Below are 12,136 nucleotides of genomic sequence, written 5' to 3'. Positions count from 1 at the left end.
CAGAGGTATACTTTATAGAACTCATTTATATCACTTTACCATTCCAGCCTCTAGAAGTATAATCAGGCTGTAGGCAGTATTAGCCCTCATATTGCTTTAAAATGCAATTCAGTGCATTGAAAGATAAGTAGAAGCTAGCAGTTCCCATTACCGAGTCCAGGCTCTTCTTGCTTTGGTTTGTTCGAATATACGTGGACTTCAGCTCTCAAGGTTCAGTTATAACGGCAGTTTCTCAACAACACTGTTTGTGCTTCAGTTGCTAAAGTATTGTTAACCAAATAATTGCAGAAAGTAGAAGCTTTGCTGCTGGCTCTTCAGTCCATAATCCACCACATAAAAGATACATAATGATTAGTGACCAAAAATCACTTCTTTCGAAGTATGTGGGTGATTGGTCACTGCACACCTGTTAGTTCATGTACAGTTGTGTTGCCTCCCCATCTCCAGCGATAAACCCACATGGCATTTTACAAAAGTAAGTACCTGAAAGAGGGAATTGACTAATAGATGAAAGTGCAGCAAAGAAATGAAAAGTGATAAGGTTGGAAGTAAAATTAAATAGAATGCAAATAGAGTTATGGGAGAAATAGGTGATGAGGGATGGGGGTGCAGCTTCTGTTCTAGAGACTAGGTAGAGATACAACCAGAGAGACAGTAAATGTGAACTTAACAGAATGAGAAAAATGATGGAAAGTGTGGTGACTTCCCAGAGGAAGTGACACTGGCAGAAAACTTCCCATTAAAGGGGCTCTTAGATTTTGTGGAATTGAAAGTACAAATGATAAAATGTTGGAGGTGAATCTGATAGGAATAGAGTAGGATAATTAGTTAGTTTAGAAATCCCACTAGGGGATTACAGAACGGGAATTTTAAGGGAGTTTGGGAGACTGTTGTAAGCTGATGACCTCTCAAGAAAAGAATCCAGTAACCTAGCAGTAGTTCACACTACCTTAAAGGAAGACCAGGTGCATCCAAACGCCAGGCACACTCAAGTCACAAGTCCTGATAGGTAAAACACTGCCACCCTCCCAGCACCTTGATGTGTTCACCCACCTGCAAGCTCTCCAAACCCTGCAGTCTAGGGGTTTTATGGGGATTTCACTATGTGGGCCTGATTGATGAAGTCAGGGGCCATTGGTGATCAGTTCAATCCTGTGCTCCTCTACCCTCCCCAGAGGTTGGGTGGTGGGGCTGGAAGTTGCAAGTGTCAAACCGAGGCTTGGTCTTCCCTGGGAGCAGACCGCATCCTGAAGCTGTCTAGAGGCTGCTAAGAGTTGCCTCATTAGAACAAAAGACCCTCCTACCACCCCTGTCACTTAGGAAGTTACAAAGGATTTAGGGGCTCTGTGTCAGGAACCAGGACAAAGACCAAATCTCTTTCTATGATATCAGGTCACCCCCTGGTCATTGATCATGGATTCCTTATAGCAAAAGGGTTGGGACAGTTACAAGATACTGGCACCCTTCTCGATTCCCATGTAGTCATTAATAATTGGTCTAGTCCAGTGGTCCCTAACTTTTTTTGGCCCCAGGGACTGGTTTCGTGGAAGACGATTTTCCCACGGACAGCGGGGGCTGGGGTGGGGTGGCAGATGGTTCAGGCGGTAACGTAAGCAATGGGGAGTGACGGGGAGTGGCACATGCAGCCTCACTCTTGCCCACCGCTCACCTGCTCTGCTGCCCAGTTCCTAACAGGCCGTGGACTGGTACTGGTCCGCGGCCCGAGGGGTGGGGACCCCTGGTTTAGTCCATCCTTGTGTGGGAGTGTCTGTCAGGGTGAGGCCACTCAGAGTTGGAGCTTCCATTGGATCTTGTCAGGTTTCAAAACCAGGAGTGACCTCAGCAATATATGGCTTCACCCTTCAAGGCTTAAGTCAGGAACAGCCAGATGGAAGAGATACTGAGAGCAAGGTATTTGGGGGCATTGGGCAGGGCAGAGTGCACAGCATCCATGCCCTCCGGGGGTGAGCAACTCTCCTGGCACTTCTGTGTGTTCACCTGCCTGGACGTTCACCAGTTCTTGCTTTCCAGGACCTTCAGGTGGTACCACGTGGGGGTCTTCAGAGCTGTTTCATTTTTCAGAAAGGAGCCCTCCATCTTCAAACCCAGGGTAAATATGCAGCATGTGCAGATGAGGGGTTCCACCTTCCTTTCACAGATGTTCATTGTCTCCAGTCTCACACCTCACTCCTACCCTGCATCTTACTCAGTGTCCCCGAGCTCTTTGCTTTGCCCATTTCTCCAAGAGTAAACCTCCAGCGTGGGAGCTGTTACACACCTGGTGCTGGGGTGTGTGGACAGGACTCCCTGCAGACTCCCTCCTAACGGCCATTTCAGTTCCCTGCATCACACCACTCTGTCCAGAGTCCTGACCTGCCTTCAGAGTTCTGGGGGGCGGAGCTGTGTGCTCAGAGGTGTCCCGCTCGGCTCGCATTTCGTGGTTTCCTCCAACCTCTTCCATCAGCTTTCCATCTGCTAATGATGGAGTCAGTATTCTCGCTTGCTAATGTTTCTCCCCTGTTTCCTCTGTTGTGGGTTCATACCGTTTAAAAAATCCATTTATTATCCTTTATTGGGGTCTGGAAGGCAGAGGAGATATTGTAGGCCTTCAGTTTGCCATCTTAACTGGAATTCTCCTCCTAGTTTATTAGATTAAGGATGTGAACCAGTGGACTTGGGGAGAAGGGAGAAACGTGAGACTCAGGACAGGAAAAGTCAGACCTAGGCCTTAAAGTATCTTTATTTACCTGGGCAGCTCAAACTCTGGGCATTAATGACAAGGACTGACAGCACTGCGGGAGGACTACTTGTGGTGGTCATCTTCTCCCAAGCTCCACATTTTAGCCTTGTACAGAGTGATGTCATTGTGGACCCTGAAGTGATTCAGCCTGTGGTCATCGCGTTGTGGATTCACCTAGAGAGGAGGATGCAAAGGTCAGAAAGAAGCCTGTGGGGAAGGGGGAAGACCCGGGCTTGCAGGGACCTGGACTTGAATCAGGCCCTAGTCTCCTGATGTGTGGCCTCTGGTGCTTTTCCTTGTTAAACTCTGTGAAATGAAGACAACAACATTTACATCAATCCCACTACTGGGCATATGCCCTGAGAAAACCATAATCCAAAAAGATACATGTACCACAGTGTTCATTGCAGCACTATTTGCAATAGCCAGGACATGGAAGCAACCTAAATGCCCATCAACAGATGGATGGATAAAGAAGATGTGGCACATATATACAATGGAATATTACTCAGCCGTAAAAAGGAATGAAATTGAGTTATTTGTAGTGAGGTGGATGGACCTAGAGTCTGTCATACAGAGTGAAGTAAGCCAGAAAGAGAAAAACAAATACTGTATGCTGAAGCATATATATGGAATCTAAAAATATTGTACTGATGAACCCAGTGTCAGGGCAAGAATAGAGAGATGCAGATGTAGAGAACGGACTTCAGGACACGGGGGTGGGGGTGGGGGTGAAGGGGAAGCTGGGAGGAAGTGAGAGAGTAGCATTGACATACATACACTACCAACTGTAAAACAGATAGCTGGTGCGAAGCTCCTGCATAACACAGGGAGATCAACTCGATGATGGGTGATGACTTGGGTGAGATAGGGAAGGTGGGAAGGAGTCATGGGAGGGAGGGGATATGGGGATATATGTATGAATACAGCTGATTCACTTTGTTGTACAGCAGAAACTGGCACAACAGTATAAAGCAATTATACTCCAATAAAGAGTTGAAAAAAAAAAAAAAAGACTTGCAGGATTACATGAGAATAACATGTGCAGAGTTGCCGCACTGCCCTTTCCCACTGCCTATAGTGAAGGCCTGTGGACTCTTCCCCCACTGGCATGGAAGCTCCAGGAGGCAAGGTGCTGTGTCTGTATCCCAGCACCTGGAACAGTATCCAGCACACGCCGGGGACTCAAGACATATTTGCTGAAAGAAAGATTGGATGTTGTTGAAGTAGTTACACAGAGAACTGAGTGAGCCCTGGGACACATACATGTCACAGAAGCTACACTGTGCAATTGACTAAAAGGTTATACTTTCAGCAAATGTTACCAGGAGACCAGAGGCTGAGCGATATTCACTGAGTGTGGCTTCCCCAGAGTCCCAGTATTGGGGCTGGCGTTCTCTGCCTGTGCGGGGTGCTGCTAGGGGGCAGGGAGCCCTATGTTAAGTTGGGGCTGATCAAACCTCTTCCACCCCCAAACACATCATTCTGAAAGCTTAATTACCTTTTATGGTCGTGTGACACCTGGATCTAAGCTTTCTGGGTATACTTTCTTACTTTGCCACCAGTGCCATCTGATGGCATTGTCCCCAGGTTTATAATGAACAGGCTTGGCATATTTCCAGACCCTCTGAAACTCCATAGTGACTAGTGATCTCGGGGCCCAGGCAGGGCAGGGCTGGCCAACCCAGAGCCACTTCTCCTTCCTATCATGGCTGGTGGGCCTGCCCTGAGATGTGCCGTTCAAAGATGCAACATTTCTACCCATGCACTTTGTACCCATGGGAGTCAGGCCTTTTCTCTTTAAGAAAATGAAGAGTAGTGAGTTAAATTACTTGTGCTTTGTAATATTTTTCTACATTGCTTAGTTGTCTTACTTGGAGGATTTTTTCTTCACTCTGCCTTCCTTTGTTCACAAGCCCCCTCTCCATTCCCTTATTCACTGGAAATTATATGCCTCCACCTCCCATTCTCCTCCTTTTCCCTTTGAGCATTTCTCTCTTCCCCAGCTGCCCAACAGTGCCTCTCCTTCTGGACCCAGTCCTCCTTGGGTAAGAGGTGGGGGCTCCCTCTGGGATCCTCTCCCTGTCTTGCACAGTCTCCTCCCCCCAAGGCGATGCCCCACATCTGAAGAGGAGCAGTTGCAAATGAGCAGCTACTTGGGCTCTTCACTGGTAAAACCCGACTCGCTGAGCTACGTATTCCAGTCTCCATGCAGGAGCCCTGTGCAGAGCCACATGCCTAGACTGGGGTTGTACACATGGGTGAGAAAGCCAGGCCCCTGTGGTAGAAATAGGAGGATGACAGGGCGTGGGGTGTTCTTGGGAAGGGAGCGTATTAGAAAATTACTCAAGGGATGAAGACAAACAGGGATTAGGCCAATGGGCCAGGAGAAGCCCCTGACTGGTCCTCCGCTGGGCCGTGTGCCCTCTTGTCTGTTCCTCCTCCTCAGCATCCCCGTAGCCCGCATGTACTGAGCACGTGCTATGTGCCAGGTACTGTCCTAAGCAGTTTACATACGTTGTCGCAGTTCGTCCTCACGACAAACCTGCAACTGTTGATCCTATTATCCCCATTTTAAGGCAGATAAATGAAAGTTAAGAGAGGTTAAGTTCACAAAGCTAGAGAGCATTGGAGCCGGGATTTGGTCTCAGGCTGTCTGGCTCTGGGGCCACCCGGTTACACTGACGGACTAATGATGAGCTGGCTACTGCAGCAGCAGGAGCACACGGTGCTCAAGAAGCACAAGGGCCGTGGGGGACAGAAGGGTCTTAACTGGGCTTTAGGGAAGCCTAAATGATGTCATGAAGGGTGAGTGGGACTTCCCCAAGGAGTGAGGGGGGCTGGGGGCCAGGAGGCGGCTGCAGGGCAGCAAATATAAAGACAGGGTGTGCAGGTCTCGATGCCTTTGAGGTAGTGAAGAACGTTCCGACACAGCTGGGGGACAGTGTCTCCAACCTCACATCTTCCCCAAAACAAACAGATGGGCTCAAAGCCAAATGCTAACAACACCAATAATAACAACCTAGGGGGAAATGAACAGCAAAGTTAGGTGTTTTGCAACTCTGGTTTTTGGAGGTTTTCCTAAGTAAGGTACAAAACCCAGAAGCCGGATGGAAAAGACTGGCACATTTGGCTATGTAGAAATTAGAACCTTCTATGTGAAGAAAGACATAATCAGAGTTGGAAGACAAGTGTGGCAGGAAGTTCTTCAGGTTGTCTATTCAAAATCCTGCATTTCTTCCTCAGGAACAGAAGCCCTATATCATTTAGGGAGATCACGTGCTAAAGACTGCGTTTCCCAGGCTCCTTGCACTTAGTGGTGCCCTTCCAGTCAACGAGGCAAATATGGTACTGGCGTTCGCATTTTCCAGAGAAGGGGACAGAATTTAGAGATGTAGGCGACATGCCCGAGAGCACTCTACTAACACCTGGGAGAGCACACTCAGGCCGTCCATCTGTCATCAGCAAGCTCTGCTTAACTCACAGTTACCAGCATTCACTACTTGCCAGGCACAGAACTGAGCACCTTACAAACACCACCTGATTTAATCCTTGGAACAATCTTCCAAGGGCTGTAATATCTCCACTGTATTAGGAGGATACTTAGTCACAAAAGAGCTTAGTCACTTAGCAGGGTCACACAGCTAGTACGTGATAGCCAGAGTTCCAGTCCAGGCAGCTGGCTCCACACTCTGTTCTCTTAGCCACCCCTGACTTACCCTTGAGCCTCTAAGTAAAGGAGACACTTACCAAGGGCTCTGAATCCCATCCAATCTCTTGGCTTTCAGTCTGTGTCTCTGGGTATCTCTTCCTCGGTCCCTGGGCAGCATGGTGGATAAGATTTAGAAACCTGGCTGGGAGATGAGGCATGGGTTATGAAGAAGTCAGGCTTTGGGACCAAATGAGAGATCCTGTGCCCTTGACTCTGCCACATCCTCCCTTAGAGGCAGAGCACCGGCCTCAGAGACTTGACTAGGCCTCGAGGCACAGGTGTCTGGTTCCTCCATTCATCTCTCAACAAACATTTGCTGAGCACAAACTCTGTGCCAGGCACTGTCTGGGCCCTGGAGGTAGAGCAGAGAGGAACGGACATGGTGCCTGGTCTCCTGGAGATGCAGTCTGAGGGGACAGGGGACACAATATACAAGTATGAAAACAAACCTGCTGGTGGCAGACAGTGATGCAAACTGTGAAGGAGGGAGTTGGCAAAGGGGCACGTGGAGGCAGCGCTGGCTGCTTAGGTAGGATGGCTTGCAGGAGCCAGCCTTGAGAGAGGCAGAGGAAAAGCACATCACAGGCAGCAAGAACAAATGTCCTGGGGGATGAGCGAGTTTGGGCAATGCAGCTGCAGCAGAGTGAGGTCAGATCCTTCTGGGTTGAAATCAGCAAGACTGTCAACACCAGGTATATTGGTAACTCCACAGCTTAAGGACTTATATTTCATTTTCAATCTACCCTATCCAGTCTCAATTTGAGAGAGGCAGTCTGACAAGGGGATGAAGCTGGCTTGTAGTCAGACATTCATGGCCCTTCCGCTACTAGCTTGACAGTTGGTTTAACTTCTCTGGGCCTCACTTTGCTCATCTGTAAAATGGGAGGAAAATATCTACCTCAGCAAGATGTCTGAGAGTGGAATTAAAGAATACAGGACCTGGCCTTGGGCTGAGTGTATCCTGATACAAGGCGGCTAGTGATGAACTCTTGCCTGGTGTTCAAGACCATCACCACCTGTTATTTTCCTTATTGCTGCAAGTCCCCGGCTCCTATCCTTTCCTCTAGCCAGGCTGGTGTCTCCACTACAGATAACAACCTTACGTCCTTGGGTTGTTCGCTATTAGTCTACTTACTTGTCTGTCTCTATGAAGCTATGAGATCCTCACTCCTTCTTCCCACTCCTCACTCCCTACCCTGTCCTCCTACATACATGACACATCTTTTGTCTATCAAACTCCACTCTAGGAAGGCAGAGGGGAAGGAGAAGAGCTTGCCAGAGGGATTAGGCATCCCATCAAGTCTCTCTCTTCCCTCATTCCCAAACGTGACCCCCCTTCACCCATATATCACAGCCATGCCAAACTACTCACAGTTCTTGGGCCGTGCTGGTATCTCATTACTGTGCTTTTTCATATAACTGGAATGTCCTTCCACAGTCTTCCACCCCTGACATACTCCACCTTACCCTGTTATTACCTCCAAGAAGACTTTGCAGAAGTCCACTGCCTGCGGTGGGCACCTGTTTTCTATGCTGCTGCCATAGCAGTCTTGCTCTCTGTTTACCTGTGCATTTACTTGTCTGTCTTCTTGACTATGGTGTGGGACCCCCAGCCCCATCCTAGTGACTGTCACGTGGTACTAATGAAAATAACAGCATGTCCTGATCACCATGTACCAGATACTGCTCTAAGCACTTGCATTATTTTGTTTAATCCTCACAATACCCCTAAGAGATAGGCTCAGAGAGGTTAAAAAACTTGCTCAAAGTCACACAGTTAATGAGCGGCAGAATGAGGATTTGAACTCAGTTAGCAGGACGCCAGAACCTGTGCTTGTAACAGCTGACTACTGGATGGATGAATGACTGCAATGTCAGGGCCATTAGGAACATGTTCTTTGGCTTGACAGTTAATAACCTGGCAGTTTGTTTGCATATGTTGGTCTCTTGTGAGCACAAAGAGTCTGTGACACATACTCTTTGTCAGTATGTGCCCAGTTTTCAGATGATCAAACAGAGGACTGAGGCTTGCTCCAAGGAACCACTGCCCTGGGAGGCTCCCAGCCAGCTGCCTCTCTGTGCTCTATCTCAGTGGTATTCTCAGACCCCGGACTTACCATCTGCAGGTTCCTCCAGGTTATCATGCCAAGACATGGGCTTTCTGGCAATTGTGTGAACTAGAGAAAAACAGCGTCACAGGTTCAAGTTAAAAAGTGATCTCCCTGGCCTCTCTAAGACCCACCCTAGGCCGGACACCCATTCAGCATTTTCTGAGTGTCTGTCACGAGTCAGGTATTATGCTGGGTACTAGGGCATAAGACCTTTAAGGACCTCACAATCTGAGAGGCACTGTCCTGTATGGTGGCCACCAGCCACATGTGGCAACTTGAATTTGAATAATTTAAATTTAATACAGTTGAAAATTCATTCCTCAGTCCCACCAGCCACATTTCAAGTGCTCAACAGCCACATGTGGCTACTGGCTACCACTTAGGGCAGCGAAGCACAGAGAGAGAACATTTGCATCATCGCAGAATGTCCTCTTGGACAGACTGGTCTGTGGGGATGCAGACATACTAGGCAGCCAGGAGGCCATGGGGTAACGGAGGAGTAGGATCCACAGACATCTATTCAGCTCGTAATTACTGGTGCATTGGAGATAGGGCTGCAAATAGGACAGAGAAGGTCCCCGTACTCCCTGAGCTTCCCCTCTATTTGTGGTGACACTCAATACACAGACATATTGATATAATATCAGGCAAATATAAGTGAGATGCACACCAACAGAAAGCAGGTTACATGGGTAAACCCATAGTGATGGTGGGGTGCAGTGTGGGTGATGTGTCTCTAAGGACATACATCAGAGCAGAGTTCTGAATAAACTTGTTGTGGGAGGGTACGTGGGAAGGATCCAAGAGCGAGGCTGGTGAGCTAGAGAAGCATCGAGAGGCAGAGTAACTCTAGTGGAGGGAGCTAGGAAGAGAGCAGGAGTAAATGAGCAGAGGCCAGAAGGAACCAGCGGTCTCTAAGTGCTTTATCTCAAACTCCTACCAGCAAAAAACTGCGTACGTGTATTTCTATAGTCTCTATGCCCTATTGTCATATATTAAAAAAGCATCATTTCTTTCTTTATACATAAGTGTAAACATAGATACAAATTCTAACATTTCCTCACTTAATCCCAGTGGATCATATTAATCACGTGCCCAAGGACCGTGAGCTGGGAGATGAAGCACTTTCCCTAGGAAGCCTGGACACTGGCTGAAGGGATTATTTAAATTGTTGAAATGGACCAAGTTCAAACAGAATTGGATGTTAACTGGTTTTCTTGAAATCAGTAGTTGGGGGCTCCAGAGGAAAACCAGGTTAAGTATAAGCAAAAGGAAGACATAGATTTTCTGTACTCTCACCACCCTCCCCCGACAAGGTAAGTGTGTAAGAAGGTGGATATGCCCCTTAGCTGACTGTTGTAATCACTTCACTGTGTATATATATATGTATATCTAAACATCACGTGGTACACCTTAACTACATACAAATTCTATTAAAAAATGACATTATACTTTCTTTGCAAAGCTGGGCTGCAGTGGACTGCAGTTAATTAGGCCCAGGACTGGGGGAGAAGTTCAGAAAGTGAAGATGATTTAGGAAATCCTTGCATTTAGATACAGTGGGATAGAAAAGAGCTGTGAAGAATAGGCACTAAAATGTTTATTAAAGGAACAGTGCATGGGTGGGGGTGGGGGGAGTCGGGGTGAAGCTGGGTGGGCAACAGAGCTAGAGCCACAGGGGCCTCATGTACTGATCAGGTTAAACCTCAACTCAGAAACTGTGGGGCCACTGAGGATTTTACAGAGGGACTGGATGATCAGATCCCTTTAGCACAGCTCTCGCCAGCAGTGGTGAAGGGGAGGGGTGGAGGCCTGGGACTGGAGGGAAAGAGAGAGTTCGTTGCCCATCAGACCAAGGCAGGCAGGAACGAGGAGGGCCCTGCTGAGGTTTGGGAATGAGGATGGAGAGAGGGTGGAGATAGGTGAGGTGGGGATGCCTCCCCACGCATGATGGTGTCTCGCAGTGAGGCAGGAACACGGGAACCCTCATGTGAGAGAAATGATAAGGAAGACACAGGACTGTGCCTACCCCGCGGTGGGGAGTGAGGGAGAGAGAGACTGAGGATGACTCCCAGGCTTCTAAGTTGGGAGAGAGAAGGGCTGTGGTGCCTTTTGCTAAAACAAAATCTTCTGGAGTAGCTGCAGGGGCGGCAGGGGTGTGGGAGGAGCCTAGTTTTCTGAACAGGTGTGTCTGAGGTACCTAAGGGATGTCCAGGGGAAGGGAGTTGGGAGGTAGTTGGGGACGTGGGTCTGGGGCTCCATTTGAGCCTCAGTAGCATTTAGGGGGAGCTGATGTTACAGGACTGGATGAAACCGGCCCAGGAATGTGCAAAGTGAGGCGTGAGGGTGGGGACAGTTTATCAGGCAGCATCGTCAGGCCCTGAATCTGCTCCCCTAGAACTTTCTAAAGGTCTTAAGACAATGTTAGAAGACGGAAAGAAATCCTTTAACTTATTAATTAACAAACCAAAATCCATGTAAAACAAAATATAAAACCCTGCAAAATATTTCAAAAACAAATTTACAAAAAGCCTTTCAAATTTTTTACAATAAAATTTAATTTAATCAGGATGTGGATGCATTTTAACGTATCTAATATGGTTGATGTGATGGGGGGGTGAGACCCCTCCCCACCCCCAAAGTCATAGTTCCTGAAGGTTATGAAGGGATGAGAGGTCAGAGGAGGCGTCTGCTTCTGTGCTCCACCCAGCACCCCGACCCGCACCCCTGCCGGCTCCTTCCAGGGGGCTCCCCCGTTCCCTTCCTGCATCCCGCCGCGCCCCTCACCCTTGCGGAGTGGATTCACGTGATACTGCGTGTAGAGTTTTTGGGTTCGTAACTCTTTGAGGTACAATTCCCGCAGGATCTGGTTCTGGTGGACCTCATCTGCGATCGCCTTCTCCTTCTGGTGTCCAGCCATGGCCTTGGCTCTGCTGCGTCCAGTCAGTACCGCCCCCTCTCACCGCCCTCCGGACGCTCACCGGGTGCCAGGTCTCCAGGCAACAGAGTCCCAAGCCGTCTCCAGGCAACACGTCCTCCCTTAGACCTCACTCCTGCCCGCCCACCGCCCCGCCCCGAATCTTCTAACCCGCGCCCATCCCGCCCCGCCCCCTTTGGCCACTCGACTCACCTCTCCAGCTTCTTAGGACCTAGCCTGCTTACAGTACCGCGGCCGGACACCGCCCCAAAACGACTCTCCTTGAAGTGACAGACCTGAGAGGTAACTGGGCTTAGGAATGGACCTCGCCTTGGCCAGTCATTTCCTAAGAAGGATTTTGGAAGGAGTCAGAAACGTCTCCCACTTCAAAGCAGATGCCCAGAATCGAGACCCTCTATGTCTATCTCACAAACAGCGGAGGTTTCCCATCTGAGAAGACATTCTGGCGCAGATCACCCGTGTGATAATATAGGTAGAATAACCCTTTCCTAACCCTAAAAGTAACTTAGCGACTTTATAGTTTTTTTAAATTTAAAAAATTCTTGTAAAATACACGTAAATTTATCATCTAACCATTTTAAAGTATTGTAGTTCAGTAGTGTGAAGTATAGTCACACTGTGTGAAACTGATTTCT

General features: G+C 48.4%; 1 protein-coding gene across 1 annotated transcript; it reads right to left on the bottom strand.

Annotated features, from left to right (window-relative positions):
- Positions 1-2,723: 2,723 nt before the first annotated feature.
- On the bottom strand, positions 2,724-11,561 carry CFAP144 (cilia and flagella associated protein 144). Its single transcript, XM_057705638.1, has 4 exons — positions 11,351-11,561; positions 8,570-8,629; positions 6,491-6,594; positions 2,724-2,914 (listed from the first exon to the last, which is right to left on the bottom strand). Exons 1-4 carry the CDS (start codon positions 11,481-11,483, stop codon positions 2,804-2,806), a joined length of 408 nt encoding a protein of 135 aa, XP_057561621.1. The 5' UTR covers positions 11,484-11,561; the 3' UTR covers positions 2,724-2,803.
- Between the last annotated feature and the right edge of the window lie 575 nt (positions 11,562-12,136).

The sequence above is a fragment of the Hippopotamus amphibius genome, chromosome 1, assembly GCF_030028045.1.
Source record: "Hippopotamus amphibius kiboko isolate mHipAmp2 chromosome 1, mHipAmp2.hap2, whole genome shotgun sequence".
Classification (NCBI taxonomy): domain Eukaryota; kingdom Metazoa; phylum Chordata; class Mammalia; order Artiodactyla; family Hippopotamidae; genus Hippopotamus; species Hippopotamus amphibius.
Note: the sequence above shows the minus strand (reverse complement) of the source record. Positions and strands in the feature narration are given on the sequence as shown.

Bases quoted from the DNA above. Each gene is read 5' to 3' on its own strand.
- CFAP144 (XM_057705638.1), bottom strand. From the start codon at position 11,483: ATGGCTGGACACCAGAAGGAGAAGGCGATCGCAGATGAGGTCCACCAG. The intron at 8,630-11,350 runs GTGAGGGGCGCG...GTTTTTCTCTAG, and splicing joins CGTGAATCCACTCCGCAAGG to TTCACACAATTGCCAGAAAG. The intron at 2,915-6,490 runs GTAAGTGTCTCC...CCTCCTCTCTAG, and splicing joins GATGGGATTCAGAGCCCTTG to GTGAATCCACAACGCGATGA.